Genomic DNA, 25,765 nt, shown 5'->3' with positions numbered 1-25,765 from the left:
AGGTCAAAAAATGCTTTTTGGTTCCTACTGGAGACAGAATTGCCAGGATTAATCTCTGACCTACTAAGACCACGGGAGAGGGTGGACTTTAATCCCTCGAAAATATTTCTTCAGCCAACCCCCTACTTTTTTGACTAAAAATGCAGTCTCAGAAGCTCGACCAGTACACGAGTACATACAATATTTGGATTAATACTGTTTAAACAATGCTTGTAGAAATCGGTAAGAACATTCACAATCAAATTTAGACGCGAGTGGTCTGCAGACATCAGTCTGACTAATTTACCTTTGGTGGGCAGTTCTGTATTACCAGGTCTACTTCTGGGATATCCAAGCCACGGGCAGCCACATTGGTGGCAACCAGCACCTCGAAGGAACCATCCCGGAATCCCTTCAATGTGATCTCTCTCTGTTTCTGTGGAATATCCCCGTGGAGACACTGAGCATCCTGCAGAAATCATGACAAACTTCCTTCAGTAAAACAAACGTGTAGAATTTGGCAGTTAGAATACAAAGTGGAGAAATGGGAGGTTGAAGAAGTTAATAATCATACAAGTTTACAAAAATATCATAAGCTGCTAGCTGGTAAAATTCTCAGCCATGATGTGGATATGCCGGCGTTGGACTGGTACTTTGGGGAGACCATGCAGGCGCTACAACAACGGATGAATGAACATCGCTCGACAATCACCAGGCAGGACTGTTCCCTCCCTGTTGGCAAACACTTCAGTGGTCATGGGCATTCAGCCTCTGACCTTTGGGTAAGCATTCTCCAAGGCAGCCTTCACGACACACGACAGCGCAGAGTCGCTGAGCAGAGACTGATAGTCAAGTTCCGCACACGAGGACGGCCTCAACAGGGATCTTGGGTTCATGTCGCACTATCTGTAACCCCCGTGACTTGCCTGGGTTTGCAAAACCTCACTTACTGTACTGTCTGGAGACAATACACATCTCTTTAACCTGTGATCAGTGCTCCTTCCACTCACACTGTCGGCCACTTTAGGACTTGAACAGCAGGTTAGGTATAAAGATTCACATTCTAATCAGTAATCTGTAAACTGTCTGTGCTTTATATGCTCTGTCTGAGGCCAGAACTCTCCATTCACCTGAAGAAGAGGGAAACCTTGAAAGCTAGTGAGTTTACTATCAAATAAATCGGTTGGACTTAAACCTGGTGTTGTCAGACTTTTTACAAAATTCTCAGCGACAGAGAAGTTCCAAAAAACCAGATGTCTTAACTCCAGGCAGCCCCAAATAACAGTAAAGGACCATAAAACTTTTAATTACAAGGTAGGCTTCAATCACACAGCATACATATCAATAAAACCATGCGCAGCTGAGGGACAATGGACAAAGAAGGTTGATATACCAATGGTCAGACATATGCCTATCATACTCGTGTCTGGAAGTTTTAAATAGGGAAACATATATACTTGATATTATAATTATGCAGATGTGCACAAGTTGTAATTGGATAACTATATTCACATGTTACACCTTATGTCATCCCAACTAATAGTTGAGTGGATAAAGATAATTTTTGATGGTATATGTTAATTACTTGTAACTGAATTGGTTAGTCTAACTGTGTAATGCTTTATTCAGGGCTCTCTAGATCACCGTCAGCTGGAGCAAATGATCCCATACTATAGCACTAAAATGAAAGCTGTTTATAAACTCCAAAAATCTCAGTCCCCTTTGGGTGACCAAACAAAATCCAAAAGTAGCTGTACAGCTATTTTTATCCCACACCACAGATTATCTACTTTGGTAGGGAAAAACTTAAATCGACGATCGATGATTCAATAGGGGAGCATTTTAGATTTACTGACCATAATTCCATTGGAATTCAGATAGTTATGGATAAGAACAAGAGTGGCTCTCATATCCAAATTAGACATGAACTGGTGGAAGTGGTTCGGGAGCAGCTATTTGAGGGCAAAGCCACGTCTGGCATTTGGGAGGCCTTTGAAGTGCAGGACAGACATTCCCCCATAAAAATGAAGGAAAGAAATGGCAGGAATCAGGAACCATGAATAACAAGATAAAATTAAGCTTAGTCAAAAAGGAAGCATACGATGGGTCTAGGCATCTAAAAACTGACAAAGCCCTTGAGGAGTACAGCGAAAGTAGGAAGGAACTTAAATGTGGAGTCAGGAGCGCTAAAAGTGGCCATGAAATGTCTTTAGCAAACAGGATCAAGAGAATCCCAAGGCTTTTTATGCATATATTAGAAGCAAGAAAGCAGTCAAGTGAAAGGGTAGGCCCACTCAAAGGAATAGAGGGAAGTTATGCGTGGAGCCACAGGAAATGGGTGAGATCTTTAATCATAGAACCCTATAGTGCAGAAAGAAGCCCATCAAGTCTGCATCGAACACCAACCTACCCAGGCCCTACCCCCATATCCCTCTAACCTATGCATCCCTAGGCACTAAGGGGCAATTTCTTAGCATGGCCAATCAACCTAACCTGGACATCTTTGGACTGTGGGAGGAAACCGGAGCACTCGGAGGAAACCCACGCAGACAGTGACCCGAGCTGGGAATCGAACCCAGGGACCCTGGAGCTGTGAAGCAGCAGTGCTATCCACTGTGCCACCCCAGTAAAATGAGTACTTTGTATCGGTATTCACCAAAGAGAAGGACATGACAGATGTTGAGGTCAGAGATTCGTGTGTAGATGCTCTAGAAAATATCAATACATCAAAGGAGGAAGTGTTGAGTATCCTAAATTTCATTGAGATAGACAAATCTCCGGGGCTGGATGGGATCTATGCAGGTTACTGTGGGAGGCAAGGGGAGAAATAACTGGGGCCTTAACAGATATCTTCACATCCTCTGGCCAGTGGCAAGGTTCCAGCGAACTGGAGAATAGCCTATGTTATTCCCTTGCTTAAAAAAGGAAGCAGGGATAATTCAGTAAATTATAGGGCCGTGAAACTGACATCAGTGGTGGGGAAGTTTTTGGAGAAAATACTGAGGGACAGGATGTATTCATGTTTGCAATAAAATGGACTGATTAATGACAGGCAGCGTGGTTTTGTACGAGGTCACTCACTCTGAGCAGTGCTCAGAAAGTTCATGACACTAAATAAACCTGTTGGACTTTAACCTGGTGTTGTGAGACTTCTTACTTCTAACTGACGAGGGAAGGGCTGTGGATGTAGTTTATATGGACTTTAGCAAGGCATTTTACAAGGTTCCATATGGTAGACTGGTACAAAAACTCAAAGCACATGGGATTTGGGGTGGACTGGCTAGATGGAAACAGAACTAGCTTGGTTATAGAAGACAGAAAGTAGTGGTGGAAGGGTGTTTTTCAAAATAGAGATCTGCAGCTAGTGGTGTTCTGCAGGAATCAGTGCTGGGACCTTTGTTGGTTATAGTATACATAATAATCTAGAGGAAAACGTGGGTGGCCCGATTAATACGTTTGCAGGTGACACGAAGATTGGTGGAGTCGCTGATAGGGCTGGGGATTGTCAGCGGATACAACAGGATATAGATAGATTGGAGTCTTGGGCACAGAAATGGCAGATGGAGTTTAATCCCGAAAATGCAAGGTGATGCATTTTGGAGGATCAAATTTAGGTGTGAATTATACTGTAAATGGCAGAACCCTTTGGAAAATTAACATGCAGAGGGTCTAGGCGTGCAGGACCACAGTTCCCTAAAAGGGGCATATGGCATGCTTGCCTTCATCAGCCAGGGCATTGAGTACAAGAGTTGGGCAATCATGTTGTAGCTATATAAAATCTTGGTTAGGTCGCATTTGGAGTATTGCTTGCAGTTCTCGTCATCAGAAGGAAGCTTTGGAGAGAGTGCAAAGGTTCACCAGAATGTTGCTTGGTCTTGATGGTATTGGCTATGGGGAAACAATAAATAAACTAGGATTGCTTTCACTGGAAAGACAGAGGCTGAGGGGGGGCCTGATAGAGATCTACAAAATTATGAGAGACATCTACAGGCTAGATAGTCAGAGACTTTTTCCAAGAGTGGAAGTGTCAGTTACAAGTGGGCACAGGTTCAAGGTAGAGGAGGAATGTTTAAGGGAGATGCGCAGAGGAAGTTTTTCACACAGAGAGTGGTGGGTGCCTGGAACACGCTGCCAGAGGTGGTGGGCGAAGCTGGCACATTAGCGACATTTAAGAGGCATCTGGATGGGTACATGAATAGGGAGGGAATAGAGGGATACGGATCAAATAAGGGCAGAAGTTGTTTTAGTTTGGTTAGAACATCGTGATCGGCACAGGCTTGGAGGGCCAAAGGGCCTGTTCATTGCTGCACTTTTTTTTGTTCTCTACGTACTTCTTAAAGGGTGAGAGGCTAGGTTGTGTTGAACTTCAAAGGGGCTTGGGTGTCCTTGCTCTTGGGTCACTGAAAGTTAACATGCAGGCACAGCTGGCAATGAAGGCAAATGGTATGTCGGCCTTGAGACTGCACCTGGAGTATTGTGTGAACTTTTGGTCTCCTTACCTACAGAAAAATATACATGCCATAGAGGGAGTACAAGAAAGGCTCACCATACTACTTCCTGGATTGAGGGATTGTCCTATGAGGAAGGATTAAACAGACTGACTTTTATTCACTTAAGTTTAGAAGAATGAGAGGTGATCTCATTCAAACATATAAAATTCTTAGAGATTGACACAGTAGAAACAGGAAGGATGTTTCCCCAGGCAGACGGAGGGGGCGGGAGGATTGAAGCATCGAATATAGTTTCAGAATTAGGGACAGGCCATTTAAGACTGAGATGAGAAGGAATTTCGTTACTCAGAGGCTGGTGAATCTTTAGAATTCTCTATCCAAGAGGGCTGTGAAAACTCTGTTATTGAATATATTCAAGACTGAGACCGACAGATTTCCACATATTAAAAACATGGAGATAGTGTAGGAGAATGCTGTTGAAATACAAGATCAGCCATGAATGGCTGATCAGTCTCATTGAATGGCAGAGCAGGCTAGAAGGGCTGAATGGCCTATTCCTTTTTTCATTCGTGAGACATCGGTGTCACCGGCTGGGCAACATTTATTGCCCACCCCTAGTTGTCCGAGGGCAATTGAGAGTCAACCGCATTGCTGTGGCTCCGGAGTCACATGTAGGCCAGACCAGGTAAGGGCAGCAGATTTCCTTCCCTAAAGGACATTAGTGAACCAGATGGGTTTTCCCGACAACGGACAATGCTTTCATGAGCATCAGTACATTCTCAATTCCACATTATTTTTACTGAACTCAAATTCCACCATCCTCCGTAGCAGGATTCGAACCCAGGTACCCAGACATTAGCTGAGTTTCAGATTAATAGTCTAGTGATAATATCAATAAGCCATTGCTTCATTTCTTATATTATTAAAAACACTGCTAGGATAATTATCAGAATGGGGAGGAAGGTTCATTACACGGTAAACTGCATGAACCCCGAGCAAAGGTGGGTACACGTCTGTTAGTGTATTATACTGGGGTACAATGCTGGTTACGTACGGGTTTATTGCTATAGAACGTGATATATAAACCTAGAATGAAGTACAGTAAAGCTAGAAGAGAACGTAGTACCTGTTTTATTGAGGTATTCACCACCAGCTCATTTACTTCCTTCTTTGTTTCACAGAAAACGATAGTTCGTCCACGACTGCCGCTGTACACCTGGATGACATCACCGATTACTGCTGCTCGCTGTGACCAATGGCATTCTATGGCCAAATGCTGGTGGAGGAGACAAAATAAAACGAATGGAAGGATTTTGGTTGTGGATTCTACTCCTCAGTTGAGACCGGAACCCAAGAATGTGAGCAGATGTTGAATCCAGTGATAAAGGAATGAATATCATAAACATAAGAGATAGGAGCAGGAGTAGGCCATCTAGCCCTTTGAGCCTGCCCCGCCATTCAATAAGATCACGGCTGATCTGAAGTGGATCAGTTCCACTTTCCGACTTTCTCCCCATAACCCTTAATTCCCTTGTCTATCAGAAACCTATCAACCCGTGACTTAAATATATTTAGCGAGGTAGCCTCCACCACTTCAACGGGCAGAGAATTCCAGAGATTCACCACTCCTCAACTCCGATCTAAACTGCTCCCCCTTATTTTGAGGCTGTGCCCTCTAGTTCTGCTATCCTTTCTAAGCGGGAAGAATCTCTCTACCTCTACCCTATCCATTCCCTTCATTATCTTATATGTCTCTATAAGATCCCACCTCAGCCTTCTAAACTTGATAACAAGTACAGGCCCAGTCTATTCAGTCTCCCTTCATAGGCTAACCCCCTCATCTCCAGTATCAGCCTCGTGAACCTCCTCTGCACTCCCTCCAAGGTCAATATATCCTTTTGCAAATGCAGCGACCATAACTGCAGACAGTACTCCAGCTGCGGTCTCACCAGTACCGTGTACAGTTGCAGCAAGACCTCCCTGCTTTTATATTCTATCCCCCTCACTATAAAGGCCAGCATCCCATTCGCCTTCTTGATCACCTGCTGCACCTGCAGACTGGGTTTTTGCGACTCGTGCACAAGGACCCCCAGGTCCCTCTGCACCGTAGCATGCTGCAGCTTTCCGCCCTTTAAATAATAATCCCTCCTACTATTATTTCTACCAAAGTGGATAACCTCACATTTGCTAACATTATACTCCATGTGCCAGATCCTCGCCTACTCACTCAGCCTATCCAGATCTCTCTGCAAACTTCCCACACCCTCCGCTCAATTTGCTTTTCCACTCATCTTTGTGTCATCAGCAAATTTCGTTACCCTACACTCAGCCCCCTCCTCCAGATCGTCTATGTAAGTGGTAAACAGTTGAGGCCCCAGCACCGATCCCTGCAGCACTCCACTAGTCACCAACCGCCAACCAGAATAGCACCCATTGATTCCAACTCTCTGCTTCCTATTAGACAACCAACCAATCCTCTATCCACGCTAACAACTTACCCCCAACTCCGTGCACTCTAACCTTTTGTGAGGCACCTTATCAAACGCCTTCTGGAAATCTAAAAACACCACATCCACCAGTTCCCCTCTGTCTAGCGCATTAGTCACATCCTCATAAAATCCAATAAATTCGTTAAACACAACTTCCCCTTCTCAAATCCGTGCTGCATCTGCTTGATCAAACCCGTTCCTTTCTAGGCGTCTCGCTCTTTCTTCTTTGATGATGGATTCTAGCATTTTTCCAACTACTGACGTTAAACTAACCGGCGTATAATTCCCTGCCTTTTGTCTGCTACCTTTTCTAAACAGCGGCGTAACATTCGCCGTTTACCAGTCTTCCGGCACTTCCCCAGAGTCCAGCGAATTTTGATAAATAATACTCTCCTTTATTTCCTTCGAAAACCACGGCTGGTTATCTCTTCTCTGACAGTCCTTCTTAAACTGAGTGATACTTAAGATTCATCCACATTACTGAGTCACATATAGGCCAGACCAGACAAAGGAGACAGATTTCCTTCCCTAAAGGACATTAGTGAACCAGGTGAGCCAATGAATTCACTTATGAAGACACCTTGGGGTACACATGCACAAATAGGTTAAGAAAGTAATTAAAAAGGCCTAAAGGATATTGGGCTTTAAAATGAAGCACTGATTACAAAATCAAATTAAACTTGTAAAAAAAACACTGCTTTGGTCTGAATTGAATTACTGTGTTCAGTTCTGGTCAACGCATTTGAATATAGATATGAAAGATTTATAAACGATGAAGAATAGTTCTAGGGATGAGGGACTTCAGTTACATGGATAGGCTAGAGAACCTGGAATTGTTTGCCTTAAGAGAAGATTGAGGAGATTTAAGAGAGATGTTAATGAGGGAGCTGGACAAAGTGGGTAGGGAGAAACCGTTACCATTGCAAGGGTAAAGGACCAGAGGACATTCATTTAAGCTGGCTGACAAGGGAATCAACTGCAATGAGGAAAAGTTTTTTACGCTGCCAGTCGAATGCGTTGTGTATAGCAGAGACAGACTTCATTGTGGATTTCAAAAGGGAATTAGATAAGCATTATGAGAAAAAAAAAGTTGCATGTGTAACACATTACAGCTAGGGATGGGATGGGGAAGAACAGGATGGACTACGTGTGTTACAGCACAGACACAGCAGGCTAGGTGTCCCTTCAACACTGAGTTTTTGAATCTATGTAGCTACATTTACTGAATTAAATTTAGCAGGAACTCTATCCTGCACCTTCAATTGTGCAATCAGATGTTAATGTTTATAGAACAGAATCATAGAAACCTACCTCAACAGTTGTAGCTGCTCTCTGAGTCCATTTTCCAATGAGATCAACCTGTTTGTACTGCTCTCGCATATACTTCTTTGCAACTTGGTAAACCCAAGCAGGGCAGGTTGCAGAGAAGAGGAGTGTTTGAGGGTTTTCGTTGGAATCTTATTGAGCAAGTGGTGTGGGGGGAAACAAAGATACATTTCAGAAGTAAGAAGCATTTTGCATTAAAAAGAATGAAAATCACAAGTCAGAAGTGTCACCAAGTCATAGAAGCCGGACATGCAACGGTTTCCACCTGATCACCTATCATTAATGATTCTCCAGTGTCACACACCAGGGTCAATGCAGCCTCATCAGGCAGGAAGCAACAAAAATGGTGCCACATGATTTCCAAAACTTTTACGAACATACTGATGGTCAAATTAACACAGAGCCACACAGGAGAGGTGTGTGCACCAAACAACAAATGACCCTAACAAGCAGCATGTCGCCCCACCTTTCATAAAAACAGGAGGAGGAGGACCCCTTCAAACCCACTCTGCCAGTCAATGAGATCATGGCTGATTGTTGACTTCAACATAATTTTCCCTCACTATCCATGTGACCCTTGATGTTTTTAATATGCAGGACTTCATTGATTCAATCTTGAACGTAAACAGCCGAGCCTATTATTTTCACCTATCAGTCTCAGGTAACTTATTCAGTCTCCCTCATCCACTGCAAGAGTAAGTGTGTATGATGGAGTGGGGCAGTGAGGGTGAGGATTGAGCGCAGACGCTCAGCAAGGCAGGCAGGCAGATGGGCATATGCACCCTCCTGCTGTCAAACACACGTGCAGACACACACACACACACACACACACAGGACATAGACACGCCATCTCCCATCCTCCATCAGTCTCTGTCTCAAAGATAGACTTCTAGACTCTAAGGACGTCAGGCAGTATGGGGAGAGCACAGGAGTATGGTGTTGAGCCAGGGGATGAGTTCTGATCATTTTGACTGGTGGAGCAGGCTCGAAGGGCCAAATGTTCCACTCCTGCTCCGATTTTCTACGTTACTTGAAGGATCCTAATGCAACTCATCAAGACTGGTAGGGCAACGATGTTCACATTCAATCGCTCCAGGTTTTTAGGGACAATAAATATTAATTTACTTAGGTCTTCTGGGATTTCTCCCGTGTCATTAATTTCATTGAACATTAGTCATTTTGCCTATTCCAAAGTATTCTAAAGTTTTAATTTGCCCAGTAATTATTTAATCTGGGCCTTTGAGTTTATTGCTGTTCTTACTTAATCTTTCACAATCTTTGGACAATCCATGTATTTCTTAATTGTTAGGGGTCAGTTGTCCTTAAACAAGTCTTGCATGTATTTGCTTCATCTTGTAAGCACTTGGTCCCTTCCCCGTGTTTCCCTTTGATGCATCCACCAGATGTACACCCAGCATTTCTTGTGATTTCTTTCAGGTCTTTATGCACTGTTCTTGAGCCTGTGTTTTGACTTTTTTTATTAGAACCAAAAGAAAAGCTGCAGCACAAACAGAAGTCATTTGGTCCATCTTGTCCATGCCAGCCCAAGCACACCCAGGTGCCCTTTCTAATTCCACCTTCCTGCACCCAGCCCATTAACCTGTCGCTTGCAGCACTTAAGGTACAAATCCAGGTACTTTTTAAAAAAGTTTAGAGTCTCTGCCTCCACCAGCAACTCAGGCAGCAAAATTCCAGACACCCACCACAATCTGCATAAAAAGCTTTTTCCTCATGTCACCTCTATACCTACTGCTAGTTATCTTGAATCTATGTCGGCTGGTTCTAGTATTCTCCACCAAGGGAAAGTCTATCTCTCCTCCTCATATTTTTGTATGCCTCTATCATGTCACCCCTCAGCCTTCTTTGTTCCAAGGAAAACCCCAACCTATTCAATTTCTCCTCAAAGCTACACTTCTTTAGCCCTGGCACTATTCTTGTAAACCTCCTCTGCCCTTTTCCAGCGTAATTTCACCCTTCCTGTAATGTGTAACAACTGAAGAACAGAAGCTAAAGATTTAAAGTTCATCTATTTGTGTCACAAGTAGGCTTACATTAACACTGCAATGAAGTTACTATGAAAATCCCCTAGTCATCACATGCCAGCGCCTGTTTGGGTACACTGAGGGAGAATTTAGCATGGCCAATGCAGCTAACCTGCACATCTTTCAAACTATGAAAGGAAGCAAAAGCACCCGAAGGAAACCCATGCAGACACGGGGATAATGTGCAGACTCCACACAGAGAGTGACCCAATCCAGGAACTGAACCCGGATCCATGGTGCTGTGAGGCAGCAGTGCTAACCACTGTGCTACCCATACAGAAAAAAAATAAACCTTATGGAGGAGTGCAATGACCCACCTTTTTTGTACGCCACTTTCAGAATATCCTCCACCTGGTCAGCAAAGCCCATGTCCAGCATCTGATCCACTTCATCGAGGACCACATGTTTCAGTCTAGACAAGTCAATTTTCATGTTCTGAAGATGGTCCCTGATTCTCCCAGGTGTTCCCACCAGAATATCGATACCATTTCGGATGCTTTCCACTAAAAAAAAATTCAATTATAATTCCCTCTGTATATTCCATTCAGAACTGGACTAGGAACATTTCTCACACAATCAATTCAGTAATGAAACAACACTCATTACTTCACCAGATATCAAACTGTTCAGAGGTCTACAATTAATTAACCAACAGTACTATGTATCTATCTTCAGCATTTTAAGAAGTTAGCCCTCCATTACCTTCTCAAGGGCAATTAAAGATGAACAACAAATACTAGCATTTCCAGCGATGGTCACATCACACAAAAGAATTGTTTATAAAATGAAACAAGTCAGTATACTACAAAAGGGCTGTTTGACTGCCAGCATTGAGTTGAGTGGCTGATGAGGCTGTATTCCCTGCCTGCTTATTGGAAGGAATCAATGTCAATACTAGAATAGATGGCCCTTGCACAAGGTAGAAAGTGTAATACTTTAGATAATGCAGGGGGCACTTTATATCTAACCTGTACTGTACCTGCCCCTAGAGCTTTTAATGGGACAGTATACAAGGTGCTTTACTCCTATCAAACCTGTGTTATATTTGTGGAAGAGTGGAATGATCTACCTTTTCTGTACGTCACTTGCAGAATAAACTTGTTATTCACAATTAGCTTTTTCTACCACTTTTCCATAATGTTATGAATGAGTTATCTTCACTGGTTTCCTCCCTTAGCCTCTGGAGGATAACACATTTCAATGATTCCAACTTACAGCTTAATCCATCTTTTTCTCTCTCCCGAGTCCGCTGCCCTTCCATTTCTTCCTCCTTGAAATTTTTTAATTATAGAAACCCAACAGTTGGCCCATCAAATCTGCATCGATAATAATCCCACCCAGGCCCAATGGCCCATCCCTGCATATTTAGCTGCTAATCCTGCTAACCTGTGCATTTTGGGACACTAAGAGGCGATTCAGCTTGGCCTAACCTACACATCTTTGGGGTGTAGGAGGAAACAGGAACACCTGGAGGAAACCCACACAGACACGGGGAGAACGCACAAACTCCACACAGACAGTGACCCAAGCCGGGAATTGAACACAGGTGCCTGGAGCTGTGAAACAGCAGTGCTAACCACTGTGCTACGTGCTGTCTCAAATGCTGCAATCAATCGTACTGTTTATTAACTCAAGGGCATGGGCATCTCTGGTGAGGCAATTGCTGATCAATTTTTTGCATTGCTTTGTACTTTGTCTCTGTCTTCACTAAGGGGGGAGATGATGCAAATATTCTAGTTAAAAAGAGGCAACATAGTGCACAGTTGTTAGCACTGCTGCCACACAGCGACAGGGACCCAGGTTCAATTCTGGTCTCAGATGACTATTTTGCACATTCTCCCCATGTCTGCGTGTGTTTCCTCCAGGTGCTCCAGTTTCTTTACACAGTCCCAAGATGTGCAGGTTAGATGGATCAGCTGTGACAAATTGCTCCTTAGTGTCAGGGGAACTAGCTAGGGTACATACGTGGGGTTACGGGGATAGGGCCTGGGTGGGATTGTGGTGGGTACAGACATGATGGGCCAAATGGCCTCCTTCTGCACTGTAGGGAGTCTATGAGGTGTGAAATATTCGTTAAAATAAGCATTATGAGAGAGACTGGCATTCTTGAAGGTCGATAAATCACCAGGGCTGGATGGATTATATCCCAGACTGTTGAAGGAAGCCAGAAAGGAAATAGCAGAGGCTGCCAGGTCTACAGGAGAGTGAAGAGAAGCGAATTCGAGAATTCTATCAGTCTCGAGGGTTGGACAGGATTATCCAGCCAGTTAATGAAGGTATGGAAACTAGAGAGATGGACAGTGAATGTTTTTACTGCACAGGGCTGAAGCCAGAATACAGTGCGATGCAGTCAAATGTCATGCTATAACTGAGAATTCATTCACGCCTGTCTTCAGGTAATTTGTTCAGGCCTCAAGATACTAGCCCAGGAACATGATCACTGTGTGACCATTCTCTTACTTGTCCCAGAGCTGTTGATGCAGCTGTATCTGACATTTCTTCAATACAGACACTGACTTCGAAAGGTGCATGTGTCTTGCCGTCAGGCCAGTATAGGAGTTGTCAGCCATCCAGGACTATTCTGGAATCCCATGAATTAAGGAATAATGTCCTGGCCAATTGCTGAAGGCAACTCCTCCCATTTCATTTTTGTAAATACTTTCATTTGATGTTTGTACCAGTATTTGAGGTGGCTTGACAGGCAATTTGGTCGGTTAGAGGTGGAAAATGTAATGAAACCTGCACTTTGGTAGGAATAATGGTAGGAAGGATTATTACTTACATGGCGAAAAACTGCAGCAGGCGACGGTGCAGAGGGACCTCGGGGTCCTTGTGCATGAGTCGCAAAAACCCAGCCTGCAGGTGGTCAGGAAGGCTAATGGGATGCTGGCCTTCATAGCGAGGGGGATTGAATATAAAAGTAGGGAGGTCTTGCTGCGGCTGTATAGGGCATTGGTGAGGCCGCAGCTGGAGTACTGTGTGCAGTTTTGGTCGCCACACTTACGCAAGGATATTTTGGCCTTGGAGGGAGTGCAGAGGAGGTTTACTAGGCTGATACCGGAGTTGAGGGGGTTGAACTATGAGGAGAGGCTGAATAAACTAGGCTTGTACTCGTTAGAGTTTAGAAGAATGAGGGGAGTTCTCATTGGGACGTATAAGATGATGAATGGGATGGATAGGATAGAGGTGGAGAGACTCTTCCCGCTCAGAAAGGATAATAGGACTAGGGGGCACAGCCTCAAGATAAAGGGGGGGCAGTTTAGAACGGAGTTGAGGAGGAACTTCTTCACTCAAAGGGTGGTGAATCTCTGGAATTCTCTGCCCGTTGAAGTGGTGGAGGCTACCTCGCTAAATATTTTTAAGACGCGGGTTGATGGGTTTTTGATAAGAGAGGGGATTAAGGGTTATGGGGAGAGGGCGGGAGTGTGGAACTGAGCCACGACAGATCAGCCATGATCTTGGGCTAGATGGCCTACTCCTGCTCCTATTTCTTATGTTCTTATGAATACAGAAGTATTCTGTATTCAATTATACTTGTTATACACGGCATGGATAAATGCACATCTGGGGTACTGTGTACCATATCGATCACCCTTTTTTACAGAATGTAAACACATTGGAAGCAGTTTCGAGAAGTTTTACCATGCCACTACTGAGAATGGGTGGGTTGTCTTACGAGGAAAAGTTGGACAGGCTAGATTGGAACTTAGAAGAGTAAGATGTGATTTGATTTAAACATAAGGATTCTGAGGGGTCTTGACGAGGTGGATTTGGAGAGTGTGTTTCCTCTTGTGGGAAAATCCAGAATAGGGGTCACTATTTAAAAATAAGGGGTTACCCATTTAAAAGAGAGGTGAGGCAAAATTTTCTCTCTCATGAGGGTCATGAGTCTTTGGAACTCTTCCAGAAAAGGTGTTGGAAGCACAGTCTTTTGCATATTTTTAAGGCTGAGATGGACAGATTGTTGGTAAGCAAGAGGTGATAGGTTACTGAGGGTATGCAGGAAGCAGATTTGAGGTTACTATCAAATGAGCCTTGATGTTATTAATGATTGAGCAAGCTCAAGGGGCTGGATGGCCTACTCTTGCTCCTAAATCCATGTTTATTACAGATGTAATCATAACATTTAGTGAAGTGTAGATTGCTTAAATAAATGGGCACAACAGCAAATTTACTTGTCATTTATATTAATGATTTGGGTGAGAATATCGGAGGCATGGTTAGCAAGTTTGCAGATGACACCAAGATTGGTGGCGCAGTGGACAGTGAAGAAAGTTATCTCGGATCGCAATAGGATCTTGATCAATTGGGCCATTGGGCTGATGAATGGCAGATGGAGTTTAACTTAGATACATGTGAGGTGATGCATTTTGGTAGATTGAACCAGGGACAGGGCTTACTCAGTTAATGGTAGGGCACTGGGGAGAGTTACGGAAGAAAGAGATCTAGGGGTACATATTCATAGCTCCTTGAAAGTGGAGTCACAGGTGGACAGAGTGGTGAAGAAGGCATTCAGTTTCATCGGTCAGAACATTGAATACAGGAGTTGAGACGTCTTGTTGAAGTTGTACAAGACATTGGTAAGGCCGCACTTGGAATACTGTGTACAGTTCTGGTCATCCTATTGTAGAAAGAATATTATTAAACTAGAAAGAATGCAGGAAAGATTTACTAGGATGCTACCGGGACTTGATGATTTGAGTTATAAGGAAACTGGGACATTTTCCTCTGGAGCATAGAAGGCTGAGGGGTGATCTTATAGAGGTCTATAAAATAATGAGGGGCATCGATCAGCTAGATAGTCAATATCTTTTCCCAAAAGTAGAGGAGTTGAAAACTAGAGGAAATATGTTTAAGGGGAGAGATACAAAAGTGTCCAGCAGGGCAATTTTTTCAGAGGGTGGTGTCTGAAACAAGCTGCCAGAGGCAGTAGTAGAGGCAGGTACAATTTTGTCTTTTAAAAAGCATTTAGACAGTTACATGGGTACGATGGGTATAGAGGGATATGGGCCAAACGCAGGCAATTGGGAGTAGCTTAGGGTTTAAGAAAAAAGGATAGCATGGACAAGAAGGGCCAAAGGGCCTGTTTCCATGCTGTAAACCTCTATGACTGTAAATGGATTTCAATGTAGGAAAATGAGGTCATCCACTTTGGAGCTGAAAAGGATTAAACAGGATACTTTTTAAATGATTTTGGGAATGCAATTTTATACCTAGAAACCAAGAGGGGAGAGTCATGCTTCAGCTATACCAAAGATGTGTGGGTTAGGTTGACTGGCCGTGCTAAGTTGACCCTAGTGTCAGGGGAATAGAAGGGTAAATGTGAGGGGTTACAGGAATAGGGCCTGGATGGGACTGTTGTTGGCGGAGACTCGATGCGCTGAATGGTCTCATTCTGCACTGTTGGGATCCTACACAAAGGATCAGTTCTAGGTACTTGACCTTTAGGAAAGATGTTTTGGACCTTTGAGGGATACAACAAGCATTAAATTACAAGAAAAGATTACATGAGCATAAGGTCACATTGCCTAGAATTTTAAAGACAAAGGGGTGCTTTCAATGGAAACAGCTAGAGAGACCACTTGGACTGGTTGGAATGTCAGGAATTTGGGGAGGGGTTGGGGCGGGGGGAGAGAGAGAGCATGGAATAAAATGCAGTGCTAGACCTTTCAGAAATAAAATTAGGATACACGTTTATACACGAGTGCCAAAAGTTTGGAACTTTCTTCTATAAACAAGTGACGCAAGATCAATTCTTAATATAAAATCTGAGATTGATAAAATTTTGGGAGCTAAATGGCCTGTTCCACTTTAGGTTGCCTGTCCCAAATTGTAACCCCCAACTTGTGATGGTCTAGAAGGCAACGGCCACATCCCATGAATGAATAGAAAAAAACACACCCTGTGAAACAGTTCAGGCCATTGACTATATTAAAGACACATCACAAATGTAGATTGTTATTATAACTCCATTTCTTCACTGGTTGGCTTTGCAGAAGAGATGACGATGGTCAATTTGTATCCCCATCCCAGCTCAGAGAAGAAAAGCACGCTATATCTATCATTGCATTGTAGGAGCAAATTACAGCCAATATTTCTGAATACTGGACACTTACTCTGTCCAGCATATGCTGTTCCACCATAAAAACAAGAAACAGAGAGCTTCCTGGTTATATCCTTGATATCTTTCGCCACTTGAATGGCCAGTTCCCTTGTCGGAGTAAGCACAAGGACCTGATCAGGGAAAATGGAGAAAGTATGAGACTGTTATGCATGACTCCAGAGTACTAATATACAACCAGTAACTGAGAAGTTTTGATTAATAATCAAGAGACCTGAATCCCACATTATATTCTGTCATGTTCTTGCCCACTCACTAAGTCTATATTCAGGCTGAAGTTACCCTTGATTCCAGCAATGTTCATGTTATCTAATCTCCTGATTAATACCATACCTCATACTTCAAAAATACAGAGATAGCAGGAAGGAGCTCAAACAAGGAGTTAGGAGGGCTAAAATGGTCCATGAAATGCCCTTGACTAGCTGAGTTAAGGAGAATCCCAAGGCATTTCATACATATATTATGAACAAGAGGAACTAGGGAAAGAATAGGCCCACTCGAGGGTAAAGGAGGGAGGTGATGCGTAGAGCAGAGGAAGTGGATGAGATCCTTATTGAGTTCTTTGCATTGGTATACACCAAAGGGAGGGACATGAGGGATGTTGAGGTTAGGGAAGGGCGTGTGAATACTCTCAGGCAGGTCAATATAACAGAGGAGGAAGTTTTGGGTGTCTTAAAACACATTACGGTAGACAAGGCGGCACGGTAGCACAGTGGTTAGCACTACTGCTTCACAGCTCCAGGGTCCTGGGTTCAATTCCCGGCTCGGGTCACTGTCTGTGTGGAGTTTGTACATTCTCCTCCTGTCTGCGTGGGTTTCCTCCGGGTGCTCCAGTTTCCTCCCACAGTCCAAAGAAGGTTAGGTTGATTGGCCATGCTAAAAAATTGCCCCTTAGTGTTCTGAGATGCGTAAGCTAGAGGGATTATGGGTAATATATACGTAGGGATATGGGGGTAGGCCCTGGGTGGGATTGTGGTCGGTGCAGACTCGGTGGGCCAAAGGGCCTTTTTCTTCACTGTTCTATGAAGTTTCCAAGGCCAGATCTATCCAAAGATACTGTGAGAAACAAGGGAGGAAACAACTGAGGCTTTAATAGATACTTTGCACGCCCTTTAGCCACAGGAGAGGTTCCAAAGGACTGGAGAATGGCAAATTCTTTGGTTAGAAATGGAAACCGAGATAACCCTGGTAATTACAGGTCGTTGAACCGGCCATCAGTGGTGGGAAAGCTGTTGGAGAAGTTACGGAGAGACAGGATTTATTCATATTTGGAAGCAAATGGACTTGTTAGTGTTAGGCAGCATGGTTTTGTACGGGGATGGTCATGTCTCATCAACTTGATTGAGGTTTTTCAGGAGGTGACAGGAATACTGACGAGGGGAAGGCGGTGGATGTTGTCTACATGGACTTCAGTAAGGCATCTGACAAATAAGGCATTTCCCTCATGGCAGACTGTTCAAAAGGTAAAGTCTCATGGGATTTAGGGTGAGCTGGTTAGATGAATACAGATTTGGCTTGGCCATAGAAGACAGAAAATAGTGGTGGAAGGGCGCTTTACAAAATGAAGATCTGTAACTAGTAGTGTTCCACAGGGATCAGTGCTAGGGCTGCTTTTGTTTGCAGTATAAACACACACGCAAAAAAAATTATAGGATATCTGATTAGTAAATTGGCAGATGACACAAAAATTGGCGGAGTTGCAGATCATGACGAGGATTATCCAAGGATGCAGTAGGATTTAATAGATTGCACACTTGGGCAGAAAAATGGCAGATGGAGTTTAATCCGGACAAATGCGAGGTGACGTATTTTGGAAGATAAAATTCAGGTGTGAATTATACAGTAAATATCATAACATTTAGGAGCATTGACATGCAGAGGAATCTAGATGTACAGGTCCTCAGATCTCTGAAAGTGGCAACACAAGTGGATCAGGTAGTCAAGGCATAAAGCATGCTTGCCTTCAACATCTGAGGCATTGAGTATAAGAGTTGGCAAGTTTTGTTACAGCTGTAACAAACTTTAGTTAGGCCACATTTGGAATGTTGCATGTAGTTCTGGTTGTCACACTACCAGAAGGTCATGGAGAGGTTACAAGGGTTTACCTGGATGTTGCCTGGTCTGGAAGGTTTTCAATACGAGGCAAGCATGGATAAACTCGGATTGTTTTCACTGGAAAGATGGAGGCTGAGGGACAACCTGATAGAGATCTACAATATTATGACACACAGACCAGGAGAATCATCAAAGGTCAAAGGATAGAAAGGTCAACTACAAGAGGTCACAGGTTTCAGATGAGATGGGGAATATTTGGGGAGATGTGCAAGTCAAGTTTTTCAGAGGGTGGTGGCTGCCTGGAACACACTGCCAGAGCAGGTGGTGGAAGCAGGCACATTAGCAAAGTTCAACATGTATCTTGATTGACACGTGAAGAGGCAGCAAACAAAGGGATAACAACCACATATGGGCAATAAGTAGTGGGTCCAAATAAGGATTAGATATCAGTGCAGGCTTGTTGAGCCTAAGGACCTGTTCCTGTGTTTACTACCACCGCTGCTTGCTGGCCTATAAAGAACTACAACCAATGCACGCTGCCCTTGGCCACTTTAAACAGATCCACACATAGCTCTTCCAATCTGAGATCCTCCCTTATTACTCCACTGTTCCTGATCCTCCCTTAACACTGTACTGTTCCCAGATTTTCTCTCTCCACAGATGCTATCAGACCTGCTGAGATTTTCCAGCATTTCTGTTTTTGGTTCTGTATTACGCAGTCTGGTTCTCTTAAGTTGTCTGGCATCACCCCTCTCCTTTCGATCTTGCGGGTCAAACCAAGTAAACAAACTTAAATTACGTTCGGACAAAGAAAAAGGGGGCAGCTCCCCAAATGCCTGCACACTCCTAATCTGCAGCGTGACCACTTCCCTAAGTGAGCTGATAACATAGCTCTCACCTTCGTGCATGCACAACAGTAGCTCCAGCCATCACTTGTGTTCCGAAACTCAGAACTTGAGCTTCTGCAGCCAGCTTCCAACAATACTGCAGGGTGCACATTCCACTCATCTTAACTTTAAAAACCATTTACAATAATTAGAATAACTTAGTAATTACTCACTGATCAGTTTCCTCCCCATACCAAAAGTAAAAGTCAACCACTGGAGGCTAACAAAAGGTACATACAGCAGCACAGCCCTCACCAAACTTCACACTGTGCACTCAAAAGCAGCTCTGAGTGCTGGAACATCGCTCCTTACACTGGAACCTATTGAGTTTCTAACCTGGTGCTCACTATGTGCTAAGTAGGAGAGTTTGCACAAAAGAAAGAAGCTATGGTTGTTTTTCAATCTGAAGGTCCTCCAGCAGTCTACCTAGTAGTTTATTTACCTTGGGAGGTCGATTCCTCCTCCTGTCAGCAGCTGCTGTTTGCAGCTTTTCCACCAGTGGGATGGCAAAGGAGAAGGTTTTGCCAGTGCCAGTCCTGGCCTGTGCCACACAATCATTCCCATCATAGATGCAGTTGAATGTCTGTGCTTGTATTGGAAACAAGTAGGTCACGCCACGGGCTATAGAACAATAATCAGAGGAATGCAAAAGATTAGAAAGAACAATTTGGCAACATTCTTATTTCAAAACTGACAAAGTACATCAAAAATAACCCAAACTGAGCAAAAGGTTTTCATTGTTGTCCAGAGCTTGACTCATTATAGGAAACAGTAAGCTATGAAACTGCCCACACTGGAGGCAACAATGTCTCTTCCTCAATGATCACTCCCTCTGGGACTGTGTTAAATCTCCTGGGGTTCACCATTTTGCCTTTTAGAGGCTTTTAAGGCCCTACTTAGTTATCCATACCAAACAGAAATTTGCTATTCTTAGGATTTGAAATGTTTAATTTATCCCCAGGCTTAGAAGTCAGGGCCGCAGTTTTCAGATTTCTACAACTCTTGTGAAAAATTGCACCTCCACACCAACCCTGAACATCTGAGCTCTAATTCCAACATTGTACCCTATTGCTCTGGACTCCTCCTCCCAGGGAATTAATTTCTTGCAACACTCCAGGTTAATATCTTGGACAAATTAAACTAACAGACAAAAGTTACAGGGCGGGAAAGTCAGAGTATTTCAAAACAAAATGAACGAACTGAAAAATGAATAGAAGCTGTATCTGGAATAAAACAGGGGAATTGAAAACACTGTGGATAGAGTCACAATTATTGAAACACAGTTTCAGATAAATCAGAATTGGAAATTAAACACTGGAGTGTAACGTTTTTAGAATAAGTATGGAGTAAAACAGTTATAGTTATGAGAGTAAACAATGTCAGTGGGAAAAGGAACACAGCTTTCACCAAGGACAAAGTAGAGTTTGTAGAAATAAAAGATCACTCACACTACTGGCATGCAAACCACCTAAACAGTGGAAGGGAAGTGAACAAAATTGTACAAACCTATATGGATGCCACGTTGTCGCTCTGGTGCCAGGGTCAAGGCAGTCGTGGAGGAGCTGCAGGATATTTTACGGGGGACGGTGGTCAGCAAGAGGTCACCATGTAGGTACCAATGGGTCAGTTAGGAAAGGGGATGAGATTCTGAAAGCAGATTCTGGGAAGCTAGGAAGGAGATTTAAAAGCAGGACCCCTGAAGTAGCAATTTCAGGATTACTCCCAATCCCACAACCTTGGGTACAGTACATGTGAGTGATTAAACATGTGGTTGGAGCGAGGGTGTCAGATTTCTGAGGCATCAGGACCAAGGTGGGATCTGTACAAGCCAGACAGCCCACACCTGAACAGGACTGGGTCAAATGCATGGAGATTTGTTAATGCTGTTTAGCCCGGAGGGCACATGGCAGCATACTAGATTAAACTTGGATTAAAGAGGGCAGCTCAACATCCCCTGATGTAAAGTTTGCAGGAATTGAGAATGGGCATCCATGAGCCTGCCTGGTGCAGCATTCATCCAACCTGAGCAAAAAGGCCCAGCCCCAATCTGCGCTGTTATCTGATCACAGCCACGCTGACACAGAGAAGTTGCCAGGGTTGCTAACTGCGAGTGAAACTTGATTAAAAAGTAGACATCTGGCAACAGGAATGCTGGATTCAGATACGATATGCCTATCGCTGATTCACACTATCAGATACTTGACCCTGGCTGCAGGGAGCTCACAACCTCTGGGATGAGATGAAGGCCAAGGTTCAAAGGCCCATCAAGAATTCAGCAGGCTACAACACCTCTCGGCACTGAGCAGAGATTTCAGGTGCAGAAACTGTTGTAAATTGAGATGATAACAGTGAAAAATGAAGACTAAAGAACTTGAAATAAATAGCTGTCATGGGTGATTGTAGAATTGAAAATCTATTAAAGAAGAAAGCAGATGCTGCCAGCAATTGGGAGATCAGCAGCAAGGGTGACATGGTGGCACAGTGCTTAGCACTGCTGCCTCACTGTGCCAGGGACCTGGGTTCAATTCTAGACTTAGGTGACTGTGGAGTTTGTAAGTTGTCTGTGAAGGTTTTCTCCAGGTGTTTCCTCTCAGTCTAAAGAAGTCAGGTTAGGTAGACTGGCGATATTGAATTGTTACTCAGTGTTTAGGTTAGAGAGAATTGGCTGTGGTAAATGCACAGAGTTAGAGGATTAGGGCAAGAGGTGGGCCTGGATGGGATGCTCTGTTGGAGAGTCAGTGCAGACCCGATGAGCCAAATGGCCTCCTTCTGCACTGTAGGGATCCTATGAGATCACAAACAGCAATCTCCAAATGAGAAAATACAAACAGATAACACATACCCTTCAGCAGTTCAATAGTCTCTCGAGAAATCTTGAAATTTGAAAAGTCCCCTTCTTTCTGTTCTGGCGTGAGCTCCTATGGATTAGCATTAAAAGAATTTTACCATGACGTTTAAAATTCTTCTATTCAGCACGTGATGTCAAAGAAAGCACTTCTGTTCACCGAGAACACAGAAAACATTTCCAACCTGTCAATAACATACTAACAGGAAACATGTGACAGGAAAGTAAATGAAGAGAGCACCACAAACTGTTCAAAACGGCGATATGGGGAGATTGCTGACAGTTTGGGGATGATGAGCGAAGATTGCCGATAGTTTGGGGTTTTGGGGTGACAAAGGGAGACTGCCAATAGTTTGGGGTTCTGGGGTGATGAAGAGAGATTGCCAATAGTTTGGGGGCGATATGGGGAAATTGCCGACAGTTTGGGGGCAATGAGGGAAGATTACTGACAGTTTGGGGTTCTGGGGTGATATGGGGAGATTGCTGACAAGTTGGGTGTGATGAGGGGAAATTGCTGACAGTTTGGGGGCAATGAGGGGAGATTGCTGTCAATTTGGGGTTTGGGATGACTTGGGAGATTGCTGACAGTTTTGAGATTTTGGAATGGTACGCGGGGATTGCTGACAGTTTGGGGGTGATTGCTGACAGGTTGGGGGTGATGGGGGGAGATTGCTGACAGGTTGGGGGTGATGGGGGGTGATTGCTGACAGGTTGGGGGTGATGGGGGGAGATTGCTGACAGGTTGGGGGTGATGGGGGAGATTGCTGACAGGTTGGGGGTGATGGGGGGAGATTGCTGACAGGTTGGGGGTGATGGGGGAGATTGCTGACAGGTTGGGGGTGATGGGGGGAGATTGCTGACAGGTTGGGGGTGATGGGGGGAGATTGCTGACAGGTTGGGGGTGATGGGGGGAGATTGCTGACAGGTTGGGGGTGATGGGGGGAGATTGCTGACAGGTTGGGGGTGATGGGGGGAGATTGCTGACAGGTTGGGGGTGATGGGGGGAGATTGCTGACAGGTTGGGGGTGATGGGGGGAGATTGCTGACAGGTTGGGGGTGATGGGGGGGCTGGTGTGTGGTCTGAATTCTCACCTCCTCTATTTCACCCTCTGAATACTGACAGGAATCGTCACTCGAGCGTGGGATGATTTCTGATTTTGACTCATCTATCAATCCGTTTCTTTCTTTCCGTTTACTTTTTTTGTCATCTTTGTGCTCACAATCCTCGCTCTTATGTCTTTTTGATTTGGGAGGTTTCAGTTCACTTTCAGCAGCTTCTTCCACTTGGCCATTTTCCTCCAGTCTGGACCTTTTCTCTGGAATCTCGTTCCTTTCCGAATGTTTCCTCTTCTCTTTATCTCTCTAGGATTAAACAGTAAGAATGGGAACGTTAGCAGCGACCGGACACTCTCCCGGGCCCACACTCCCACCTCGATATAAGAGCCGCTTCCCCAGCCGGGCCACTGTAAGGCTGTCCCGGTTTCAGCGCCAGCCTGAGGCCGCGGCTTCGGCCCAGACAGCCGGCCGCTTTCAGGCGGGTCCACGGATCTCACCTTGCTCTTTTTATGCACCACTGTGTTCAGGGACTCGGCTTCCATGGCGGGCTCCGGGTCCTCGGGCTGGCAACTGAGACGAGCCGGCATTTCTCGATGGTGAAGCGGGACACGCGGCACCAACGAACCGATCACTGCGGCAGCGGCCGGAAAAAGGAAGCAGCGGCTGCGCACACGGTCTGAGGACCGAAACTCCGGGCACAGCGCTTCCCCGGCTCCTCCCGGTACTGCAGGCCGATACCCCGGGTGATTCCTCCGTGCACAGCGCTATTCCCGGCTCCTCCCGGTACTGCAGGCCGATACCCCGGGTGATTCCTCCGTGCACAGCGCTATTCCCGGCTCCTCCCGGTACTGCAGGCCGATACCCCGGGTGATTCCTCCGTGCACAGCGCTTCTCCCGGCTCCTCCCGGTACTGCAGGCCGATACCCCGGGTGATTCCTCCGTGCACAGCGCTATTCCCGGCTCCTCCCGGTACTGCAGGCCGATACCCCGGGTGATTCCTCCGTGCACAGCGCTATTCCCGGCTCCTCCCGGTACTGCAGGCCGATACCCCGGGTGATTCCTCCGTGCACAGCGCTATTCCCGGCTCCTCCCGGTACTGCAGGCCGATACCCCGAGTGATTCCTCCGTGCACAGCGCTATTCCCGGCTCCTCCCGGTACTGCAGGCCGATACCCCGAGTGATTCCTCCGTGCACAGCGCTATTCCCGGCTCCTCCCGGTACTGCAGGCCGATACCCCGGGTGATTCCTCCGTGCACAGCGCTATTCCCGGCTCCTCCCGGTACTGCAGGGTGAATATTGGCTCTATTTTCACTTCACTGTCAAACCTGCTGAGATTTTCCAGTAATTTCTGCTCTCTTGAGACCATCTTTATCTCAGGTCGCAAACTCAGACCACGGAAATTTTTTTTGCACTTTTTGTTTCTTGTTCCGCTCTTCCTTCAACAGGAGTCACCGCCACAGCTTCCACCTGCACCCAGGAACTGGGTGAGCCTCCCACTGGGTGAGCCTCCCACTGGGTGAGCCTGTCACTGGGTGAGCCTCCCACTGGGTGAGCCTGTCGCTGGGTGAGCCTCCCACTGGGTGAGCCTCCCACTGGGTGAGCCTCCCACTGAGTGAGCCTCCCGCTGGGTGAGCCTCCCACTGAGTGAGCCTCCCGCTGGGTGAGCCTCCCACTGGGTGAGCCTCCCACTGGGTGAGCCTCCCACTGGGTGAGCCTCCCACTGAGTGAGCCTCCCGCTGGGTGAGCCTCCCGCTGGGTGAGCCTCCCGCTGGGTGAGCCTCCCGCTGGGTGAGCCTGTCGCTGGGTGAGCCTCCCGCTGGGTGAGCCTGTCGCTGGGTGAGCCTGTCACTGGGTGAGCCTCCCACTGGGTGAGCCTGTCACTGGGTGAGCCTCCCACTGGGTGAGCCTGTCGCTGGGTGAGCCTCCCACTGGGTGAGCCTGTCGCTGGGTGAGCCTGTCGCTGGGTGAGCCTCCCACTGGGTGAGCCTGTTGCTGGGTGAGCCTCCCACTGGGTGAGCCTCCCACTGGGTGAGCCTGTCACTGGGTGAGCCTCCCACTGGGTGAGCCTCCCACTGGGTGAGCCTCCCACTGAGTGAGCCTCCCACTGGGTGAGCCTCCCGCTGGGTGAGCCTCCCACTGGGTGAGCCTCCCGCTGGGTGAGCCTCCCGCTGGGTGAGCCTGTCACTGGGTGAGCCTGTCGCTGGGTGAGCCTCCCACTGGGTGAGCCTGTCGCTGGGTGAGCCTCCCACTGGGTGAGCCTCCCACTGAGTGAGCCTCCCACTGGGTGAGCCTCCCACTGGGTGAGCCTCCCACTGGGTGAGCCTGTCGCTGGGTGAGCCTCCCACTGGGTGAGCCTCCCGCTGGGTGAGCCTCCCACTGGGTGAGCCTGTCACTGGGTGAGCCTCCCGCTGGGTGAGCCTGTCGCTGGGTGAGCCTCCCGCTGGGTGAGCCTCCCACTGGGTGAGCCTGTCGCTGGGTGAGCCTCCCACTGGGTGAGCCTCCCGCTGGGTGAGC

General features: G+C 45.8%; 1 protein-coding gene across 1 annotated transcript in view; it reads right to left on the bottom strand.

Moving 5' to 3' along the window:
- The window catches only part of ddx21 (DEAD (Asp-Glu-Ala-Asp) box helicase 21), a 52,885-nt gene extending 28,974 nt beyond the window's left edge, over positions 1 to 23,911 (bottom strand). Inside the window, exons 1-9 of the mRNA XM_080205370.1 lie at positions 23,749 to 23,911; positions 23,288 to 23,557; positions 22,193 to 22,268; positions 19,793 to 19,971; positions 16,404 to 16,521; positions 10,605 to 10,790; positions 8,231 to 8,376; positions 5,557 to 5,706; positions 287 to 448 (exon numbers count right to left, since the gene is read on the bottom strand). Coding sequence (XP_080061496.1) covers positions 287 to 448; positions 5,557 to 5,706; positions 8,231 to 8,376; positions 10,605 to 10,790; positions 16,404 to 16,521; positions 19,793 to 19,971; positions 22,193 to 22,268; positions 23,288 to 23,557; positions 23,749 to 23,838 — 1,377 coding nt within the window. The 5' untranslated portion in view covers positions 23,839 to 23,911. The remainder of the gene's footprint in view (positions 1 to 286; positions 449 to 5,556; positions 5,707 to 8,230; positions 8,377 to 10,604; positions 10,791 to 16,403; positions 16,522 to 19,792; positions 19,972 to 22,192; positions 22,269 to 23,287; positions 23,558 to 23,748) is intronic.
- Between the last annotated feature and the right edge of the window lie 1,854 nt (positions 23,912 to 25,765).

Source organism: Carcharhinus amblyrhynchos, chromosome 17, assembly GCF_965287045.1.
Source record: "Carcharhinus amblyrhynchos chromosome 17, sCarAmb.v2.hapA, whole genome shotgun sequence".
In the NCBI taxonomy this organism is placed as follows: domain Eukaryota; kingdom Metazoa; phylum Chordata; class Chondrichthyes; order Carcharhiniformes; family Carcharhinidae; genus Carcharhinus; species Carcharhinus amblyrhynchos.
Note: the sequence above shows the minus strand (reverse complement) of the source record. Positions and strands in the feature narration are given on the sequence as shown.